Here is a 24,254-nt window from a genome sequence, read left to right as displayed (position 1 = left end):
CTTGTTTGCTGAGATGCATGGCTCCTCTGGTGTTGAAGATGATACGTATATTATGGATGAGCCAGTGGATGATGTTATGTGTGAGGATTATTCCTCGCAGCCTGGTAACTCTTTCCACTCTATCTACTCAGACCATTCGATTGTGAAGCACATTGAAAGTATGGGGGTTGAAGGGGCTAGTCTTGCTGAGCAGCTCTCCTCCTCGAGCTCTGCTAAAAGAAGGAAGGGTATGGTTGAAGCAGATTAAGCCAGTTCTGAGCTGAAGAGGAGCAGGCCGTAAGCTTTGGGTACTTTTCTCTACCATCTGTTAATCTATGATTATTAGTTCTTGGAATGTTCGAGGTTCGAGAAGGCCTCTTATTTTGGAAGAAATCAAATCCTTTTGTAAATTAAATAATGTTAGTATTATGATGATCTGTGAAACTAAGGTATCTTCCCCTCCTTCTGAAGGGTGGATACGTCACAGTGGGTTGTCTTCGTATGATTACCTTCCTTCTATAGGATTAGCAGGTGGTATGTGGATTTTGTGGAAGGATATACCTTCTAATCCGTTCTCAATGACAATTATTAAAAAAACTTCTCGCTTTTGGGCATGTAATATAAAGATTATGGTGTTAAATATTAGTTTTACTCTAATTTTTATCTATGCTCCCCCTAATTATAACCTTAAGCAAGATTTCTGGGATGATCTTATTGTCTTTCTTAATAATCTTAGTGGACCTTTTTTAGTTATGGGTGATTTTAATGAGTTAAGTTCTCAGCAAGATAAGAAAGGAGGTGCTCCTTTTAGTTTTGCTAGACTAATGTATATGAATAATTTTTTTGCTGCTGTTGAATGTATTGAGCTTCCTTTCCATGGAAATCCATATACTTGGCGCAGGTCTAGGGATAGTAATAATAATTTATTCGAGCGCTTAGATAAAGGTATAGCTTCGTTATCTTGGGTTAATTTATTTCCTAGTTCAAGAATACAGCATCATGCATTTACCTCGTCGGATCATTGTCCTATATCTATTCAATTACAACTCCCTAATACTCTGAAATCCCCCGTTTAAGTTTGATAAGTTATGGGCTACTAGAAAAGATTTTGAAGTTTTAGTCTATAAGTCTTGGTCTCATCGATTTACGGGATCAAATATGTATTGTTTGCTAAAGAAATGCAAGCTTCTTAAAGCAAATGCTAAAAAATGGGTAAACACAAGGTTTGGTAATATTAATAGGCAAATTAAGATAGTCGAGGAACAATTAAATAAAGTGCAACTTATAATTTTGGATCAAGGCGTTTCTGGATCGCTTGATATCCAACAGGATAAACTATTAAACAAGCATTCTAAGTTACTTGAATTTCAAAATGAATATTGGAAGATTCGAGCTAAGTCTAATAATCTGAAATTGGGTGATTCTAACACCAAATATTACCATACATGTGCTTCTATTAGGCGTAATCGCAATCTTATTACTTCTATATTAGATTCCTATAATGATTTAATTTCGCACCCCAAGGAGGTAGAACAGTGTTTTACAACAACTTTTAAGAATAGATTTCTATCAAATAGTGATTGCATCTTTAATTCAGAGGTAGATTTTGATTTACTTGAAAGTATAACATCGGTAGAAGACAACAATGATCTATGTGAGGACGTTTCTAAGGAAGAAATTAAGGATGCGTTATTTGATCTAGCCCCTGATAAAGCACCAGGTCCGGATGGTTTTACACCTTTTTTCTTTCAGAAGTATTGGTCTGTGGTTGGTAATTCGGTAGTTAGGGCAGTTAAAGCCTTTTTTTCACTCCGGAAAAATACTTAGAGAAGTAAATCATACATTTATTACGTTAATTCCGAAAATAGATAACCCTTCTACTCCAAACCATTTCAGACCAATTAGTCTTTGCTCCTCCATTTATAAAATAATTTCGAAAATTTTGGCTAACAGACTGAAAAAAGTCCTGGGTAAAATTATTCATCCCCTTCAAGGGGCGTTTGTCCCGGAAAGATTAATTCAGGATAATATTTTATTAGCTCATGAAGTTTTTCATTCATTTAAGAACAAAAAGGGTAAGGAAGGGTGGCTTGCTATTAAACTTGATATGGAAAAAGCGTATGATAGACTGGAATGGCCCTTTATTCTAGAAACTTTTCGAAAGCCAGGTTTTTGTGATCAATGGGTTAATTGGATAAAACAATGCATTACAACTGTTTCCTTCTCAGTCTTAGTCAATGGGATCCCTGGAGAGATGTTTTCTCCCTCTCGAGGTATTCGTCAAGGCGATCCTTTATCTCCTTATATATTTATCCTTTGTGCGGAAATTCTTGCTCGACTTCTTTTTCAAGCTAGTGGGCCTGGGACGAGATTAGTAGGGGTTACATTAGGTCATTCGAGGGTTAATATTCCTTTCCTAACATTTGCAGATGATACCATGATTTTTTCAAAAGCTAGTTCAGAGAGTTGTTATGCTATAAAAGATATTCTAAATAAGTATTGTTCTATGTCTGGTCAATTGGTGAATTTTCATAAGTCGGCTTTTCAATGCACAACTAATACTGCTCCTGAGTTACTGCTTGAGTTTCAGGATATCCTCCAGATGGATAGCTCCCTTTCTCTGGGGAATTATCTAGGTTGCCCCATATTGTGTGGCAAAGTTACTAAAGCCTCGTTTAGTCCGATCCAAGAAAAGGTAAATAATCAATTAACCAAATGGAAAGCAAATTCGTTATCTCAAGCAGGGCGTACTATTCTGCTTCAATCAAATCTTGCTACTAAGGCAAATTTTCAGATGCAAAGTTTTTCTCTCCCTCCTGCTATTCTGTTAGGGCTGGATAGAACCTATAGGAATTTCTTATGGAATAAGCCCTTCGATTCTAAATCTCCCAACCTAATTGGATGGGATAAAGTTTGTCAACCTAAGAAGTTTGGTGGGCTGGGTGTTAGGAAAGCAAAAATTAATAATCCAGCTTTACAATTGAAGCTTCTTTGGAAGATTATTAAAATGCCAGATAACTTATGGGTTAAGTTAGACCGTCATAAGTATTTAAAGCAGGCTAGCTTATTTTCTTATAAGATTAAAGCTAATGTGTCTTGGCAGTGGCGTAAACTAATGAATTTAAGAATCCCTTTTAAACAAGGTCTTAGATGGTCTGTGGGTGATGGAAGGACCATTTCTTTTTGGAATGATAATTGGGCGTTTAATGTGCCTATTTCGAATAAGTGTATTCCTGTGTTAGGGTCAGAAGATTTTTTGGTTAGTCATTTTCTGCTGGATCATGGTCAATGGAATAGAGAGCTTCTTGCTCAATTTGTCCCACAATCTATTATGTCGGTTATTATTAATATCTTTGTCCCTGTTAATCAGGTGTCAGATGAGGTATTCTGGGGTTTAACTGCGAATGGTGAATATTCTGCTAAGTCGGGAGTGGCCCTTCTTCAAGGTTATGGTTTGAATCCCCCTGATAAAATCTCTTATAATTGGATTTGGGGGCTGGATATTCCTCCCAAAATTAAATTTTTTATGTGGAAAATCTGCCAGAATGGCTTGCCCACTAAGAAGCGCTTAGAGAGTAGTCATGTGTTTCTTCCTTTAGAATGTGTTTTCTGCAATTCTCCTGCAGAAACAGATCATCATTTGTTCTTGGATTGTCCTTTTGTAAAGGACGTCATAGAGTCTATGTGCTTAGCTGGGGTGCCTATTTCGCTGCCGGGGATTGGTTCCTCGTCGTCATTTATTGAGTATGTCTGCGGCTTATATTCTTCTGTTGGGGCTAATAAGATGCAGACTATTGCCATAATGTGGTGGTTTATTTGGTATGCTAGGAATCAAATTTCTTTTAATCGAGATTCCTTTACCCCAGTTGCGTTAGGAATGATGATAAAGTCTTTTATTAGTAAGGGGTCTAGTGTGGCAAGGGTTTTGAGTGGTCCTCCTGGTCCCGTGATTAGCAGGCCTATGTCAAATAGGACAGGCATTACCTGGACTCCTCCTCAGGCTTCATATATTAAGCTCAATTTTGATGGGTCAGTTCTTAAGGATGGTGCTGCATCTTATGGGTTTGTTTTACGAGATGAGGAAGGTAAGGTCCTGTTATGTGGTGCTAGCTCTATTGCGGATAACCTCTCTATTTTGGTTGCGGAAGCTTGGGGGTTAAGGGAAGGTATCCGAGGTGCTATTTTTTTGGGAGTCAAAAATTTGGTTATTGAAGGGGATAATCTTTCGGTAATTCAAGCCATAAAAAGACTTTGGAAAATTCCATGGTCTATTTATTCGTTGATTCAAGATGCCGATTTAGATTTACAAAAGTTTGATTCCGTCATCATTCAGCATATTTTTAGAGAAGCTAATTTTGCTGCGGACTGGATGACCCATTATGGTCATTCCACTGCTAATCCGTGTTATCATTTTTCTTCTTTGGATATTTCTTTTTCTCAAATCATCCGTAAGGATGCTTTAGGGTGACCCGTTCCTTGGGTTCCTCCCTAGTTTTCTTTCTGGCTAAAGAAGAAAAAAAAAAAAAACTGAAAAACAAAATAAGAACTTGAAGAGAGAGAAAATGATTATATACTACATTATCTTTTATAATTATACTAATTTGTGTAATAATTATACTAATTTGTGTAATAATTATATTATTATTTTTTGCTGAATATACTACCAAAAATTACGGTGAGAAGAAAATATTTAGAACATGTCTGATTCTGATATTTCTGGATCGAACTTTTAGGTTTCCATTGAACTTGAAATTTACTCATTATTTTAACCATTTACCCAAATTGAAGGTGCCTTCACAAAATCACGAGCACCAGAGCATCACGCTTTTTCACACAACTAAAATTTTGGAAGAAGACACACTCAGTGAGAACTGAGAAGAAGAAGACTCAAACTCAACAGTTATGAATTTTTGTTGCAGAGCTGCTTCTTCCTTTGCAATCTTTCATGGCGGAAAAGGTACTTTCATTTCCCCTTTTCAATTTCATTTTCGAAATTACTCTCATTTCTCCATTGAACAAGATGCTGTTAAAGAAGATCGTCAGTTGTTTCTCAAATCAGTTAGAGAGCATTGTAAATTAGGGTTTTCAAATCTCAATTATCCCCTTTCTCTCTTCCATCAATTGATCTCTTTGCGTCCCCTTCCTTCTATCATTGTTTTCACTCAACTGTTTACTGCTATGTCTAAATTGAAACGCCTTCAACCTCACTCCACCCTCATCTCTCTCCTCAGAGAGCTAGAGTTCTCTGGTATTCGACCCGATATGCATTCTATTGGTATTCTCGCCAATTGTTACTGCCATTTGGGCCGTCTCGATTTCGGCTTCTCTCTTCTCGCCAAAAGACTTAAGCTTGGATACCCCCTTGATCGTGATTGTGTTATCTTTAATACCTTAATCAATGGCTTTATCCACTGTGATAAGCTTCCTCAAGCTCTTCAATTGCTCGAGCAAATTGTTAAGCTAGGTTTCCAACCCAACATTGTTACCTATGGTGCTATTTTCAAAGGCCTTTGTCGGATTGGTGACAATGCTGCTGCCCTCCACTTGCTCAGGAAGATGTATTCTGGTTGTTGCAGACCTGACCTTGTTATATATAGCACCATCATTGATAGTCTTTGTAAGGATAGGCTGTTGAAAGAGGCCCTCGACCTGTTCACCGCCATGAAAAGTGAGGGCATTATACCTGACGTTATCACTTATAACTCCTTGATTAGAGGTCTCTACAACTCCAGCTCCAAGATCGAGGCCAAAGATATGCTCGTTGAGATGTTGGAGTGTAACATAGCACCAAATGTTCCCACCTTCAACATGTTTGTTGACATGTTTTGCAAAGATGGGAATGTTGATGAAGCACAAGCTATTCTAGACTACATGATTGAGAGAGGTGAGGTGCCAGATGTCATAACTTACAGTGCTTTACTTGATGGTTATTGTTTGCTTGGTCAGATGGAGGATGCGGAAAAACTACTTGATTTGATGGACAAGAATGGTTGTGAGCTTGATATTGTAAGTTTCAACACTATGATTAATGGATATTGCAAGGCTAGAACCATTGACAAGGCACTCAATTTATTCCAAGAAATACTTGAGAAAGGTATCACACCTAATGTTGTTACCTATAACACTCTTATTGATGGACTATGCAAAGTCAATAGACTCCCACTTGCGCGTAAATTGTTCAAGGATATGCAAGTCCATGGAGTTACTCCTAGCATTTTCACATATGCTTCATTGCTTGATAGCTTATGCAAAAATGCGTTACTTGATGAGGCAGTGGCGTTACTTGAAGAAATGGAGGACAAACGTGTTAAGCCTACTATTGTCATATACAATATCCTAATTGACTGTTTGTGTGAGGCTGGGAAAGTTGAAGATGCAGCAAAATTCTTCTCAGATCTTGTATTGAAGGGCCTACAACCTGATGTTAAAACATACAACATATTGATCAAAGGTTTTTGCAAGAAAAGGCTCATGAATGAAGCTGTTGAATTGTTGACAATAATGGAGGAAAATGATTGTTATCCTAATGATCGTACCTATAATACAATTATCAGAGGATATATTGTCAACAATGAATTATCAAATGCATTCTACTACTCTGACCTTATGGTTAGCAAGGGATATGAAGCTGAAGCTGATACTTTGTCGTTATTTATTGGCCTCTTGTCTTCTGATAATTTGAGTGACTCGGCAAAGGACCAGATAAGAAAATTCATCAAACGACTTGAATAAAAACAAAACAGGATAATTATGATTACGTTTTGGAGGTATGAAAAATTCGAGAATTTTGCAATTTCATTATTGTTGAGATGTTCCTCCATTGTGATTAGTTATTCTGAAATGGTACGAGTAGGCTATGCTTTAGTTTTTATCATAATTCTGGGTCTTTTTAGTCTTTTTCATAGTTCTAGTTGTCATCTTTCTGGAATCTGATTTGTGTACCTTTTCTTCTGGTCCTTATTGTTTTTATCAAGCTATTTCAACATATGAGCTTCTAAAAAGTGCTTTATGTTATTTAAAGTTGAATTCCATTTTGAAATGTTGGGATAAACTCCCAAAATTCCTAATATTAAATTAATATTATTAGTGGTAAAGAAATAATAATGATAAAAGAAGAAGACAAATGAAAATATGCTAAGTAATGCAAGATGTGGCAGTGGAAGACCGGAGATCCTTACCATTAAGGCAAAGTTATAAGTGGCTAATGAACTGGTCAGTTAGTTTCTTCAAGCTGACAAGTCTAACATCAAGCTATGGCCAGGACATAAGTTTGGCGGCAAAGTAGGATGTCTAGTGGCGGCAAAGCTTCCTATAACTGTAGGATGCATCATGGATTTGCAAGAGAAAAATTCACTAAAAGAATTTACTAGAGAGTGAGAATAGAAAGCTGTGCAAGTAGAAATCAACTAAAAGCCGAGAGTTTGCAAGAGGTTGTGAGGGCACAACAAAGTGAGGGAGCAAGAGTGAGCAACGAATAATAATAGGTGTTTGAGGGGTCTTTTAGGATAGCCGTGAGTTCTATATAGTGTCCTTGTTTTTGTAATAGTCGTAGGGTTGCTAATGTAACCTCAAAATATTATACTGAAGATTCTGTTCGTGAAGATCCGAACCATGGTTTTTCCCCTAGTTGTTGAGGAGGGGTTTTCCACATCAAAATTGCGTGTGTTGCTTTACTGCTCCTACATTAATTTTCTCCCTGCTATTTTGTCTAGTTGTTATATTTTCCCTCACATGAAATAGTAGCCAATATCCACTAGAGGATTATAGGCCTATCTGGCTGTAGTTATAGCATGCCTGCAGAATTATATACCTGAAGACAGCCAGACAGGAGAAGTTTTATAAACTCTTGCGCAGAGATGATACTTGCTTGGGATAGTGGGTGACACCTGAAGTTGGTTATGCGTCGTATTGCTTTGTTATTGAATGCATTAATGAGCACCCCAATAACGTGTTGATCGTAGACCATAATGAATTACACAGGTTTGAATTTGGAATTGATCACTTCTTTAACTCATTGCGTCTTGGACTCTTCGTGCAAACTGTTCAAGTTTCTGATGGTCTCTTCCTGATAGAGTTATCATTTGATCATCATCGTGATTTATCCTTTTCTGATTTGAGAAGAAGCTAATCATTCCGTTGATGATCTGTCAGTTATTTTCTTACTGGTTATAGGTTTAGTGACATGGTTCACTTGCTTCGACGTTATAGGACAGTATCGGAAATTCGGAACGATGATGACATTTAATGTAAAGTCTGTGAGGCTATTCCAAGAGCTTTGAGGACAATTATTTTCTTACTGGTTATAGGTTTAATGACATGGTTCACTTGCTTTGACGTTGTAGGACAGTATCGCAACAATGATGACATTTAATGTTAAGTCTGCGATGCAATTCCAAGAGCTTTGAGGACAGTGAGGGTGTTGGAATTAACATGACAGCTGAGTGGCTGTCAGGTTTTCAGGGTGACCTTGGAAGTTTAGGAACATGAGGTTATTGCTTGCAAAGATTTGTGCTACCTTTCTAGCTTCTATTACGCTGACATACAAAATTAGAAAAATTAATTGGCAATTGAATAATTGATTCCAAGCTTTATGATGCATTAGATAGGTAAGTGGACTCAGAAGTCTTTCCAGAGCGAGAAGATCTGTAGCATTTTATAAGTTCCTTGGAGAAGTATATATAAAAGCGTTCTATCGATCATGATAGACATCTGCTATGGTGTCTTATTGGATGATGTAAAAAAAAGGCCACATGTCAGCTGATCATTGACAAGCTAAACTATCTATAGTTCATTATGCATGCTTTATCTGACCTGAGTAGAAATCAAAACCAAAGTTGTTGTAGCTTCATTTTGGTCTTGTGATGCTCCCCCATATCTTTGCTTATAATCTATCATCACTTTTGAATTGAAGAAGTAGGTTATACGCAATTGCTATTTAAATTGCTTTGGGAGAAATATCCAATCGCAGCCCGTTACTGTTGAAGAGAACAAAAATCGGAAGAAGAAAACTGTGAAGTGAATTACTGCATGACAATCAGTTGCTGTGGTCTGTGGATGCTTAAATTTCGCTTCCATATAAGCAACCTTTCATGTAAGCATACTTCTTATATGTATTTGTCCATTATTTGATTGCTTAATAGTTGTAGTTCCTGACTTGGAAAAGCTGAAATAACTTCAACTTGAAAAGATACCGAGGGAGCTAGGAGGGATTCCAGTGGCTGTCAAGCAAAAAACTGAGACCAGTCATGACGTATTAAATGATCTTCGTCTGCTGGAAGAACAAAACCCTACCGAAGAAACAATCATAGTATGCCCTGTTATATGTACTTGAGATCATTTCCTTTTGAACAGATACCGTTGTTTATTAAAGTAGTCTTACCACTTACCAGCTTTTACTTCTTTAGTTGTTAAGACCAATCAATAATAGTAAATGCAGTGGTAAATTGTATTTTATGCCTTTGCTCCTAGCTTGGTGAATTGATGAAAGTCTGAGCAGTTCGATGTTGTGAATTGCATGAAAATTTTGTATGAAAACTTTATTTTATTCGCGGTGTCGCACGCAAAAGATAGGGCACAGAGGGAATGAGAATATTTATTTACTTGTATTTCTTCTTTGTTTTCATTCCTTGGGTCTGTCTTGTTCTGGCTCTTCATAATTGCTGAAGCTGAACTGCTGCTGGGACATGGCTGGTCTAGAAACTTGAGATTCTTCATTAATTTGCCAAACCTGATTTGGCTTAAAAGTTAACTTGCTTCAAAGTCTGTTGAATGACGTGACCAATTCGAATGCGGAATTGATGATCTATCTGGCCGGTGAACTTGTCCGTAGAAGCTTGCACCTGATCCTGTAATTTTATCCTCCATCCTCCCTTAGTATTAGTTATTACTAATAGATTTTATCAACTTCTTGTTATTAAGTATAGTGCTGGTATTGTTCTTAAATGAAATTCCTCTTAAGCAAGACTATGGATTACCTGATGCAGCAATTCTGACCTGAATCAAAACATGATCTAGATTCTTTGAAACTAGAATTACTTGTGCTGTTTCCCATGAAAAGCATTACTTCTGCAGTTCTGCCTATATAAGTTATAAATACCTCAGTTCAGCTGGATTTTGTTTATTTAGTAACATACCTCTGTATTTAGACGCATTGTACTTACCATATATTTGGCTTGTAGCTCTTTACAAATTTTTACTCAAAGAGTTAGATTTCATTGGATCATAATAAAAAGTTCTCTTAGCCAAATTTTGGACATTGGAATGCAATTTCCAAGAATGTTATGATTGCCAAGAACTTTTGTAGTTTTTTTAATAGTATGAAGTAAATTATCAATATTTTAGATGCCTGATGATATTACATAGAACATTTTGTCAACAACTACTTACTATTTGTCGAGCTTTATGAAGATTGATCTAATAAAATTTTGAAAACAACAAGCTCTTATTTAGTAACATTACTGGTTGATGTTTGGTGAACAAAGCAACCACTTACATTACCAGCTTAATGGGGTGCATTTGCATCATCTCTCAGCTTTTCACCTCCAAAAATTTTGACTCCCCTATATAAAGAACGAATTAATACTACTATTAAACAATGTAGCCGAGAAATATCATCATGTCATATGTTACCCTTTTCTCTATTGCTAAAAAGAGTGGCCTAGAAATAAGATCATGTCATATAATCTGATAAAGAGGATTCTCAAAACCAAATGCTCATGAAAAGGGTCACCAAAAATAAAATTTTACTCTCCTATCTTTCTAGTCGGGGAATTTTGTGAAACTAATTAATAAAATCGACTTTTCATGAAAAAACTATATAGTCAAAAAGTTAGTAATAAAAAACTTCTTAGTATAACGTTTAAGGTTTGTAGACCACTATCTTATGTTAAAATGTGGGGGGTTGACTATTTTTATGACGTTGCCCCTCCATATTTGTCTCACTAACTTGGAAAACTCACATTCCCCCTTGGGCAGAATAACAGAGCAAGTATAAGTATTAGTAGCATATGAAAAATGCATTCCTTATCATGTTATTAGTATGTTTTATGTTTACTCGCGGAGTCGCGATAATTGTATCTCCTCTTCTCCTTTCATTTTGCTGAACCATTTCTCTCTTTTTTTTTCTTCGTTGTATTTCTTGAACCCCTCATTAATACCCCTACATCAACTCCCCTAGCCCACCGCATGGAACGCAAAGCTTTGTTAATGGCCAGGGGAGTTGATGGAGGGAGATATGAAAAAGGAATGAAGGAAAAAAAGGGAGAAGAAGAATTCAGTCAAATCGTATGGAAATGAGGGGAAAAGAGGTGCATGTGACACACATATGAGACGGTGGAAGGATCGAGATCGACAGTAGAAAATTGGTCAACCGTCAACTTTTATATTCCATCTAAGGTAATACTCCCTCCGTTTAATATATAAGGCGTTTTACAAAATTTATTCATAAATATCTGGATATGGCAAATAAAATTTATAAAAATTAAAATTATCTTGAAAAATAATATAAAATGAAGGGAGTACAGTATTCCACAACTTAAAACGTTTTATCAAGTAGTTTTATAATCTTTTTCTATTAGATATCTTTTTACCACATCTTTTAATTAAGTACTTTGTGCCAAGATTCCATTCTAAATACAATTTACAGCATGCTTAGCATTGATAATAATCAAGACTTAATATTGAATTATAATACTCCTCCATTACACAGTACACACTTGTACTACTCCAAGTTAAACAAATTTGAGATTTACTGACAGTAGCCATTATTTCTGACTATTTAACCACAGAAATTGCATGGTTATTTCCTAAATTCACCAATCTCTCTCTTAAATCCGCCTACAAAATTGCAATCCTAGTATTAATCAATTATTAAAGTCACCGTCCACAACCAACACAAATCCAACATCACATCAAACTGATCACCTCTTCTGTTCTGTTCATACCTTCCTAGGTGTCCACCTTCACATTTTCTCTCTCCTTTGAAAATCATCCCCACCTTCTTCATACCACATTTTGTTTTTCTCTTTTCAAAACTTTCAACTCTATCCTTCTTCTGCATTCACACTTTCTCTCACACATTTCGTCGAACATATAAAGTGCATCCTTTGTTCTCATCACTTTTTCCTCTTTGTCTTCTTTCTCTCTCCTAAATTTCACTCCTTTCAACAGTTGAAAACTTCACCCATCTCCTCTTTTTCTCTGTTATACTCAATTGTTTGATTATCTTCTACTTGCAATTTCATTTTTCTCACAGTTAGTTTGTTGGTGCTAAATTTTCTAATTTAGGTCATAGTTCTCAATTTTCTCTTCTTCAGCCGGGTGAAGCTTCAGATGCTAATTTGTGGGTAAGACTTTGTTTTTCATCTCACTTTTTCAATTTTTCTGGGTACTTTTTTTGTCCATTTTGTTTTCCTGTTGTTCAAGCAATCAAATTTTTGTTTCAATTGTATGCAAATTTAATTTGGGGGGATGAACTTGAATTTTCTTATTAGGGATGGAGAGATAGGATATATCAGATTAGTCAATTTAAATAATCATTTGGATTATTGGGTATGTAATTCTCAACGTTTTTAATTTAGAAGGAAATAAAATAATCTATTTTTTTTTTGTTTTTGATTTAACTACTACTTCTGTTTATTTTATTGTCCTTTTGTTGTCATGATTGAGTCATTGCTTTGTGTTTATTGTCTTCATTTCATCTCAATATTCTATTTCTTTCTGCCAGGTAGAATTTATTCTGGGTTAAGATTAAAATTGGGGTTGCAGATATGAATGATGGTGGTAAAAATCAGAGCAATGGAGGAAGAAAAAGGAGAAAGAAAAATGGAAATGGGGTTGATGGGAGTGTTATTACTGAAGAAAAACAAGAACCCAATAGTAAGGGTTTGAAAGAGATGTTGATTACTTCATTTATGCTATTAGAAGATCAAGAGAAGCATGAGAAAGAAGAGTGGGAAGAACTTGCCCACGAAGAAAAATCGAATTTAGAAGCCAACCACAAGAAGAAAACACAAGCTATGTTAGATCACTACTCAACTGTGCAAAATCATTATGAGGGAGTGGATGAAACTGATAGATTAAGGCGAAAGAGATCGCGGGCAGCTGTTAATTCTGCTGTTGTTGCTGCTGCTACTGACATTATTGATAAAAGTGGCAGTCTTGATGGTAAGCAAGCTAATGGCTCATCGGTAAGCCATCAGCGGAGATTATGGGTGAAAGATAGGTCTAAGGCTTGGTGGGATGAGTGTAATAGCCCTGATTTTCCAGAAAATGAGTTCAAGAAATGGTTTAGGATGGGGAAACCGACATTTGAGTTGATATGTGACGAGTTAAATGCAGCTGTTGCTAAGGAGGATACAATGTTGAGGGCTGCAATTCCAGTTAAACAAAGAGTTGCTGTGTGTATATATAGGTTGGCTACTGGTGAGCCTCTTAGGCTAGTGTCTAAGAGATTTGGGTTGGGTATTTCAACTTGTCATAAGATTGTTCTTGACGTTTGTGCTGCAATTAGGTCTGTTTTGATGCCTAAATATCTGCAATGGCCTGACGAGGAATCATTGAGGCGTATTAAGGAGGAATATGAATCTATTTCTGGCATTCCTAATGTGGTTGGTTCTATGTATACAACACATATACCAATTATTGCGCCTAAGATTAGTGTGGCTGCTTATTTCAACAAACGCCACACTGAGCGAAATCAGAAGACTTCTTACTCGATTACAGTTCAGGGTGTGGTTGATCCTAGAGGGGTTTTCAATGATGTATGCATAGGATGGCCGGGTTCAATGCCTGATGATAAAGTGTTGGAGAAATCAGCATTGTATCAGAGGGGTAATCAAGGGCTCTTGAAGGGTGTTTGGATTGTTGGGGGTGCTGGGTACCCTTTAATGGATTGGATCCTTGTGCCCTATAATCAGCAGAACCTAACTTGGACTCAACATGCTTTCAATGAGAAGATTGGTGATATTCAAAAGGTTGCCAAGGAAGCCTTTGCTAGGTTAAAAAGAAGATGGTGTTGCTTGCAGAAGCGAACGGAAGTAAAACTTCAAGAATTACCCGTTGTTCTTGGTGCTTGCTGTGTGTTGCATAATATATGTGAAATGAAAGGGGAGGAAATGGACCCAAAGTTGGATTTCGAGCTCGTTGATGATGAGATGGTCCCTGAGGTTCCATTGCAGTCATTGAGTTCCATGAAATCTAGAGATTCAATTGCCCATAATTTATTGCATCATGGTCTTGCAGGTACTGGCTTTCTATGATGAGGAAACTGTTTTAATTTTTAACAGGCTCTTAGTTTTTCCTTTTCTAATGTAAAAAAAGCTCCATATTGTCACTCTTTCACAAGATGGTGATTTTTGGAATGCATAGGCCAAATATTTGTATTCTACATAGAAAATAGGTATATAGAATACTCTTGGTTCATACTTTTGATTGCTGTTGATCAAGATGTGATGTAAAATTTCAAAGTAACCTTAATTTTGTACCATTCTTTTACATGATATAAACTATATATTGCTGATACTTAATATTGGACCTTTTCTGGATTGATGTTTGTTCAAAAAAAGTGTGTGTTCTAACTTCTAAGGCATAATTTCCCTCTACCCCTACTATTTCAACTATCATTTATGCCTTTGCCTTTTCATCTCTTAGTAGTTGAATTGTTCAGAGTCTTTTGGTCTAGGTTCATAACTTCATATACAACTTGGATTTTTGTGGAATACCAAGGCCGGAGATTGAATTTCGTTTACATCACTGTATTTCTTGACTCGTTAATATCCGAAAAATTGATCGTAGACAATTTGAATCAAAAAGAATGACCTAAAAGGCTAAAATGATGTAAGAATATAGATAATCATGAAATGATTAAGAAATGCTGTTAGATTGAAGAATGTGATTGATGTTTGACTAGTGGAGCAATACCCAACTGTAAAAATTGGAGCGTGTTCTTTTTATATTCGAATCAGCAAGATTAGGACACAATGAGGCTATTTTCAAGCTTCATGTGAAACTAACATCATATCTTATTATTCTTAGCACCAACAACATTGACTTTATTGTATATGGATGTTGACTTGGTATCATAAGTTAATGCCACAAATCTTGCATTCACACTTGAATTTCTTGGTAGTTTTGGGTTTTTTTGGCCAATTAAGTCAAAGCTATTGATTGGTTTTGTTTATACTTTCTATTCTTGGTGAAGAAGTTTTTTCTTTACTTTTGAGGAATGGAGAAGAAGCTTATTACGCACTATTTTTTCGCAATTTAGATCCTGCACCAGGGTGTAGGATGAAGAACCTACACCTTGGCCAAAACTACGTAGTTTTGATGCTTTTAGGAGGGCCAAAATTTGGCAGGCTTTTGGCAGAATTTTTAGGTGGGCCAGCTCTTTCTCTCTCATCACTCACTCATTCCCTCTTTTTCTCTCTCATTTATTTTTCAAGAACCATTTCAATTATCTCTCTCATTTATTTTGTTCTTTATTTATTTCTCCCTTATTTTCATTCATTTCTATTTTAAATTTTCAAATGTTGATATTTGATTTTATATTCTGTTTTGCATTTTTAAAACTTTTTTTAATGTACAAATGCATATGGTTTGATGTACAATAATATACGAGTGTACATTTGGGGATTTTTAGTGATCAAAGTATTGACCATCAGTGTACATTGTGATTTATCCTTATTTACGTTGGTTGCGGAACCTTTTTTTTTATTATTAGCTCCACCTACAGTTGCATGTACATGCACGTATATTGCATGTACACTTTGTTGTCATTCATGTACATTAAGTGGGTTACAATCATGTTGTTATGTGTTGACCTTTTAATCTAGTACCCATATTGAGTTTTTTTTTTTTGTTTTGTTTGTGTCTATAGAATATGTTATGCATGCATGTTAGTGAAGCTAATGTATATTTAGTCATACACAATGATCATTAACGCAACTTTAATGTACACAGAACAAAGTCAGCTCTATAAAATACTTGAACATTCAGTCATAACAACATTGTACATTCAGGCTTAATAATTGAACAATCTTGCTAGAATAATTGTACATTGAGTCATATCCAGTGAACATTCAATCAAACAATAATGTATCCTTATTTTCAGTGATCAAAGTAATGACCATCAGTGTACATTGTGATTTATCCTTATTTACGTTGGTTGCGGTACCTTTTTTTTTATTATTAGCTCCACATACAGTTGCATGTACATGCACGTACCTTGCATGTACACTTTGTTGACATTCATGTACATTAACTGGGTTACAATCATGTTGTTATGTATTGACCTTTTGTTTTAATACCCATATTGAGTTTTTTTTGTGGCACATGGAGCACTATGAGGTATAGGACTGTAATTGTACATATTGAATTTCATTAGCGAACAAACATCAACACACCAGTGTACAAAGATTGCAAATTACTCACTTGACATCAGCTTTAGGAATTGAGTTACTTTTATTCTATTATGTTTCTTTGTACATTCTTGGCTTCGTGGTTGTTCATTAACAAAATCAAAATGTACAATGACACCCCCCCATAAAATCGTCAATAACACACAATGAACAATAATAGACACCCAAAACAAAAAAAAAACTCAATATGAGCATTAAAACAAAAGGTCAACACATAACAACATGATTGTAACGTTAACCCAGTTAATATACATGAATGTCAACAAAGTGTACATGCTAGGTACGTGCATGTACATGCAACTGTAGGTGGAGCTAATAATAATAAAAAAAGGTGCGGCAACCAATGTAAATAAGGATAAATCACAATGTACACTGATGGTCATTACTTTGATCACTGAAAATCCCCAAATGTACACTCGTATATTATTGTACATCAAACCATATGCATTTGTACATCAAAAAAAGTTTTAAAAATGCAAAACATAAAATAAAATCAAATATCAACATTTGGAAATTTATAATACAAATGAATGAAAATAAGGGAGAAATAAATGAAGAACAAAATAAATGAGAGAGAGAGAATTGAATGGTTCTTGAAAAATAAATGAGAGAGAAAGGGAGGGAATGAGTGAGTGATGAGAGAGAAAGAGCTGACCCACTTTCATAAATACTACCAAAAGCCTGCCAACTTTTGACTCCCCTAAAACCATCAAAACTACGTAGTTTTGGACAAGGTGTAGGATGCTCATCTTACACCTTGGTGTATAATCTACTAATTGCTATTTTTTTATCAAAACTATGAAAGGTCAAAGGTTGCTTTTCATTTCTTACGCCCTAATCATGAAAGTTGTGACCAAGATGGCAAGATTGGTATTATATCATGATTTATGACTACAAGAGAAGCTGTCATGACAATTCAAACCCTAGAAAAGTACTAAAATTAGTAGTGCTCTTGAAGATGATATTCATGTATTATACACTTCATATATAGTTGAATCTAAATATCTAATGTCAATTCTTACCTATCTATAACTATCCATCAATATATAAATTTCTCTAAAAAAAAAAGAGTTAAAAATTCTTTTATTCATTGTCTCAAAAAAAATTGTCAATAAGGTAGGTTATGAATTTTCCCAATTTATCTGTTAAATATCCTTTTCTAACAATTCTTTTCTCTTACTTTCTACATTTAGGGGGCGTTTGGTATGATTAGTGGAAACAGAATGGAAATGATTTGGATAAGGAGGGGAGATGGAAATAATAATTGTTACCTTTAATAGTTGTTTGGTATCCTAATGGAATGGAAATAAGTGAGGGGTTTATGATTGAGGAAGGAAACGTGATTTGTTTTCACTAATTTGACAAGGGTAACAAATGGGGGGATTGTGAATCCCTCTGGAAACTGTATTTGTTACTTAACACTCATACCAAACAATTAGAAATGGAAACACTTATTTGAATCTGTTTCCTATATCAAATTTTCTATACCAAACACCCTCTTAGGTTCTACTCCTATGCACCCCGATTTTTTTCTCTCTACTTTTTCACTTTTATGAAAATTTGGGTCATAATGATTTCTTACAAGTAATTTTGAACGGTATATCGATAGCATAGTGAATATTTAAGTTGTTATAGCTCTTCTTAATCCTGCTGCTTTTAGGCAATATTATGTTTGTCTCCAAATTATCTAGAGAAACTAGCATTATTTTGAAATTAAATTACTAAAACTCTAAGATTTGGAAATTTTATTATGATACCACTTGAGGTTTAACATAGGAGCCAAAATACCCTTAATATTTGAAAATCACTCAAAGTACCTTATCCTTTGACAACACACTACTGAAATTAGAGAAAAGGGATAGAAAACGTCTTTCAATCGCATCATCTTATCCGCTTATACTCATCGAAAACCTGGATTTATTATGGGTTCGATTTAGGGTTTTGAATTGGATTTAGGTTGAGCTCAAACTATAAATTAGGGAACTAGGGAGGAAAGATTTACGACAACGATCGTCGAAAGAAAAATATAATTGAAAATAGAAGTAGACAATAGAAAGTATAGTAAGAGGGCAAGAAAGATAACATCTCAAAAGATCATTATTAGTAGCTAAAATTGTCAACAACTACCTAATATATATCACTTTTTATAAACAACTACCTAATATAAAACTTTTTTAATTCAACTACCTAATACAGCTATTCCGTCAATATAACACTACCAAAACTGTTAACTTCTGAATTTTCCGTTAACTTTTCGAAAATCCCCAATTACATGAACCCTAACTTTAACCATTTCAAACCCCATTTTAATAAATCTTAATTTCATCAATTTTCCCCCAAATCCCAATTTATAAACCCATATTTCATTAATTTCCCAAAAACCCCAATTTCTAAACCCTTATTTGTTAAGTAATTGGGGATTTCATTAATTTTCCTTAAGTAGAAATTAATGAAATTTGGGTTTATAAATTGGGGTTTTTGGGAATTAATGAAATCTGGGTTTATAAATTGAAATTTGTGGAAAAATCGATGAAATTAAGGTTCATCAAAATGGAGTTTCTTGAAATGATTGAAATTAGTGTTCATGTAATTGGGGATTTTCGAAAAGTTGACGGAAAATTCAAAAGTTAACGGTTTTGGTAGCGTTATGCTGACGGAATAGCTATATTAGGTGGTTGAATTAAAAAAGTTTTATATTAGGTAATTGTTTATGAAAAGTGATATTTATTAGATAGTTGTTGACAATTTTGACTTATTAGTAAGGGTACATGAAGAATTCCTAAAACATTGGAATTTTTGGTTATTTCACTAAACCTCAATGCTATCATGGAAAGTTTCCCTTAAGTTTTTATACAAAAAAATACATACCGACAAGAACACCACATAGATTGCTTGTTAGTCAGGCAATGGTCGTTGGGGGTGTGTTTGCCAGGATGCTGCAACAACAATCTTTATATCAGAAAAAGATCTACAAACGAAAATGACACGGTTTGACTCTTATAATACTGTATTCTGAATTAACCAAACAGCTGTTACATAATATTAATTTCCCATGGCCCAGAACTCAGAGTTATACAGCAAAACTCACTTGAAGATAGCAGACTGGAAACACACAAACCATTGAAAATAGTTGCCTTTGTCAGTACTCCCTCAAAATGGGTGGCAACTTTCAGTCTGTTTGTTAAACCATTCTTCCATTTTCATTCATCATATTACCATATATAATGAAGCTACAATAGATTACTACATGAAAAAGTTGAATTTCTATAAAAAAAAAAGTAAAAAAATTTAGACTGCTACGTCGCAAATTCAGGCAGAGTAAAGAACTCCTATGTGCCTCACTAAATATAGTTACATGGCTAGATTTTGCAGTACGAAGAAACATGTGCAATGATCTCACTACCTCAGTTCAGTTAGTATCATAAACAGAGACAGATCACACAAAATAGAGAGAGCAGAGATTGTATTGAGTAACTAGCAAAAAGAGACAAACAACAAACGTGAGCTTTCGAGAGGCTCACACTCTCCCAATATTCTACTCAATACTTTTCTGGATATCTTTCTCTCTCTTCTCCTTCCCTTTTTATTTCCAACCCTGCCCATAACCAACAGAGGACACCTCATCTTTACTCTAACAGAATTGGCAGACTATTTTTCCCCCCACTCACCTATTTACAATCATTACCCTTAACCACAAATAACAAACTCTAATCCTTCTTGTGATCATTCCCTTTCTTGCGTCTCGCATAGGTGAACTTGACTGGAGGCCTAATCCGGTGCATTGCATTACCCCGCCCCCAAAGACTCACCTTGTCCCCAAGGTGGAAGGATGGAAAACGAGCCGAGACCAACTCAACATCTTCCCATGTAGCCTCAAACTCTGGCAGCCCTTGCCATTTGATCAATGCCTCCAGCTTCACCGAGCTTCCCAACACAACCTCCCTGACATCCATTACAGCTTCTGGTTCCACGACCAATTCCAGGTCTGGAGTCAAATGAGGTGGAATAACGTCCCCTACTGGCAGATCCCCCACGACCCGTTTGAGCTGTGATACATGAAAAACCGGATGGATTTTACTCTCAGGTGGCAGGAGGAGGCGGTACGCCACTGCACCAATTTTCTGCTGTACCTCAAATGGCCCATAGAAGCGCGCAGCTAGCTTCTCAAATGGTCTCTTGGCCAAGGAGCGTTGCCGATAAGGTTGTAACTTTAAAAAAACCCTGTCACCTATCGCAAATTGCTCATCACGTCGCTTAGTATCTGCAGCTTGCTTCATTAATTGTTGAGCTCTTGTCAGATGGAAATGTAAGTCATCCAACAAGGCATCCCTTTCCTGTAGCAACTCTTCTAGGGAATTAACTGGTGTATGTCCCCGGCCTAGCCTCAACAAATGCGGAGGGTCTCGCCCATAGACCACCTTAAACGGAGTCATCTTGGTGGACTGATGCACAGAAGTATTATGAGAGAATTCGGCCCATGGAAGCCATTGTGCCCATGTTTTCGGGTGGCCAGCTACAAAGCAACGTAAATAAGTTTCGAGCCCTTTGTTAACCACTTCCGTCTGGCCATCCGTTTGGGGATGATAAGCTGTACTATGCTTAAGTGTTGTGCCCTGCAGCCTGAACAGTTCCTTCCAGAAATTACTCAAAAAAATTCGGTCCCTATCTGATACAATCGACGTTGGAAACCCATGCAACCGCACTATCTCCCGGATAAAAATCTGAGCCACAGTCACCGCCGAGAACGGATGTCGTAATCCAATGAAATGTACATACTTCGACAACCGGTCTACCACCACCAATATCGTATCAACCCCTTTTGACAACGGTAGTCCCTCGATGAAATCCATCGTAATATCATCCCAAATCTGAGAGGGCAAAGGAAGAGGCTGTAAGAGTCCTGCTGGATGCTGTTGCGACACTTTATTTCTCTGGCAAACGCCACATTGCTTTACATACTCCGTTACTGCTCTCCGCATACCCACCCAATACCACTCCGTCATCATACGCAGATATGTTTTAAGTTCTCCACCATGACCTCCAGTGGGTGAGTCGTGGTACGCATGCAATAATTGAGGGATGAAAGATGAGTTGGAAGGAATAACTAACCTCCCTTTGTACAAGAGCCGGTTATTGACCACACTAAATCCCTTATGTTCTCGCTGCTGGAGCATCAGATCTTCCCTAATCTGCCTTAGCAGGTTATCTCCTGCAATTTCCCCCTCCAACACTTCCCAATCCATCCCTTGTACACTGACCATCACCCCCAATTCCCCTTCACTGTTCTTCTTTCGCGATAACGCGTCAGCCACACGATTGGATGCACCCGGCTTAAATTGTATTTCAAAATCGAACCCAATAAGTTTACTTACCCATCTCTGGAAATCTGCTCCAATTTCACGTTGTTGGGCCATGAACTTCAAACTCTGTTGATCAGTTCGTATTATAAATCTCCTGCCCAAGAGATAATGTTTCCACTTTTGCACGGCTAGACAAATTGCCATTAACTCCTTCTCGTAGATCGATTTCTGCTGGAAACGAATGCCCAATGTTTTACTATAAAACGCAATGGGCCTCCCTGCTTGCATAAGCACTGCCCCCAACCCATATCCCGAAGCATCGGTCTCAACCACAAACGGCTTGTCAAACTCGGGCATAGCCAACACCGGAGGCTGGGTCATTGCCTCCTTAAGTTGCTGAAAAGCATCCGCTGCCAGGGCATTCCACCCGAAACTATCCTTGCGAAGCTGATCAGTTAGTGGTCTTGCTATCATAGCGTACTTGGCAATGAATTTTCTATAGTATCCCGTGAGACCGAGAAACCCCCGCAACTCCCTGAGATTCTTCGGCTCTTCCCACTCCAACATGGCCTTGACTTTCTCCATATCCACCGAAACACCAGCCTGTGAGATTACGTGACCCAAATAAGCGACTTCCGTTTTCCAGAACTCACATTTCTTGAAGTTTGCAAATAACTGCTGCTGCTCTAATATTCCCAAAACTTCCCGTAAATGTGTGTGGTGTTCCTCCTCACTCCGGCTGTAAATCAATATGTCGTCGAAGAAAACCAGAACAAACTTCCTCAAAAGAGGCCGAAAAATCTCATTCATAAGAGATTGAAACGTTGCCGGAGCATTAGTGAGCCCAAACGGCATCACCAAAAACTCATAATGGCCCTCATGTGTGCGAAAGGCTGTTTTATGAGTATCCTCAGGTCTGACCCGGATTTGGTGATACCCGGCCTTTAAATCCAACTTCGAAAAAATTACTGACCCATGTAATTCATCCAACAATTCGTCAATAACCGGTATTGGGTATTTGTCCGGAACGGTTTCCTTGTTGAGGGCCCGATAATCCACACAAAACCTCCACGACCCATCTTTTTTTTTCACTAGAAGAACTGGGCTCGAAAACGGGCTTGTCGAAGGCACTATAATTTTAGCTGCCAACATCTCTTGGATGAGTTTCTCAATTTCATCCTTCTGAAATTGTGGGTATCGGTAAGGTCTCACACTAACCGGGTCACTACCTTCTTTAAGCAGTATCGAATGCTCGTGCCCCCGGTGAGGCGGTAAACCTTCTGGTGTGGCAAACACCCCCTGAAATTCTGTGAGGATTCCCTCCAATCCCTCTGGTTGCACTTCCCTGTCCTCAGTTTGTTCCTCTACCTCCCTTTTCTGGACATGGTTAATTTCCACCCAGAACCCTCCTCCTTCCTTTTGTAGAGTTCGGATCATGGCTTGTAAAGAAACCCGAGACCTTGCCAACGTAGGATCCCCCCTTAAACGAACCACCTTCCCCTCCGCCTTATACTCCATAACTTGTGTTTTCCAATTGGTGACTACCGCTCCTAATTTTTCGAGCCACTGGACCCCAAGAATCACATCGGAATTTCCAAGTTCAAGTGGTAAAAAATCCTCCAGCACCTCCACATCCCCGTTCAACACCAACCGAACTTGTTTACATATTCCTGACCCCCTAATGGCCTCTCCGTTGCCTAACGATACTCCAAATCCTCCTGACCCAAACACCTCAATTCCCAATTTTTCCACAGCCAACAATGAGATGAAATTATGCGTAGCTCCGGGGTCAATCATTACGATTACTTCTGATTCACCAATTTTACCCACCAATTTCAGTGTTTTTGGACTAGCAATTCCAATTACAGAGTTTAGAGATACCTCGGTGGTTAGGTCTGCCGGTGGTGAGGGCGGCGGCTCCGTCTCCGGTTCGTCGGTGTAATCCTCCTCGTCTCCCTCTAGCAAAATTACACTCATCTCCTTCCTACGACAACGATGCCCGATTCCCCACTTTTCATCGCACTTAAAACATAATCCCTTGGCCCTTTTTTCTTGTAACTCGCGGTCACTGAGTCGCCGGACCTCCGGCATCGATTTCGTCGGAGTGATGGTGGACTTGGGTGAGGAAAACGAAGATTGGGAATCGGTCGCCCATGCTTTAGTGTTAACCGGATTTGTGGATCCCCCATAAGAATACGTGGAGGCAGCTGCTCCTCCCATTCTAATTGACCCTCCATTTGGCCCAGTTTTCAAATAACCCCCATAAGGCTTCTTAGGCCCTAAGCCCATCACCCTGTTTTTCTCTTCTATTCTGCTAGCCATCTCCATAGCCTGCTCCAAATTAACTGGGCCCAATAATCTCAACTCAGCCTTAATTTCCTCCCTCAACCCATTTATGAACTGACCCATTAAAAGAGTCTCAGGTATGCGCTCTAAGGGAGCAGCCATCTCAATGAACTTCCTCTTATATTCCGGCACCGTGGTGGTCTGGGCCGTCGCCAGCCACTGTTCATACAATGAACCGGCATGTTCCGGCCGGAATTGTCGAAGAACAAATCCT

The 24,254-nt window shown here is 37.4% G+C and overlaps 1 protein-coding gene across 2 annotated transcripts; it reads left to right on the top strand.

The window, feature by feature from the left end:
* Positions 1 to 11,887: 11,887 nt before the first annotated feature.
* LOC104890745 (hypothetical protein) lies at positions 11,888 to 14,504 on the top strand. 2 transcript variants are annotated; one of them, XM_019248985.3, is made up of 2 exons: positions 11,888 to 12,323; positions 12,708 to 14,504. In XM_019248985.3, exon 2 carries the CDS (start codon positions 12,747 to 12,749, stop codon positions 14,235 to 14,237), a length of 1,491 nt encoding a protein of 496 aa, XP_019104530.2. In that variant the 5' UTR covers positions 11,888 to 12,323; positions 12,708 to 12,746; the 3' UTR covers positions 14,238 to 14,504. The 2 variants fall into 2 exon arrangements, with proteins under 2 accessions (XP_019104530.2, XP_010674627.2); XM_010676325.4 differs by having other exon boundaries at positions 11,890 to 12,323; positions 12,704 to 14,504.
* Positions 14,505 to 24,254: the final 9,750 nt, after the last annotated feature.

The sequence above is a fragment of the Beta vulgaris genome, chromosome 4, assembly GCF_026745355.1.
Source record: "Beta vulgaris subsp. vulgaris cultivar EL10 chromosome 4, EL10.2, whole genome shotgun sequence".
Lineage (NCBI taxonomy): Eukaryota > Viridiplantae > Streptophyta > Magnoliopsida > Caryophyllales > Amaranthaceae > Beta > Beta vulgaris.
Note: the sequence above shows the minus strand (reverse complement) of the source record. Positions and strands in the feature narration are given on the sequence as shown.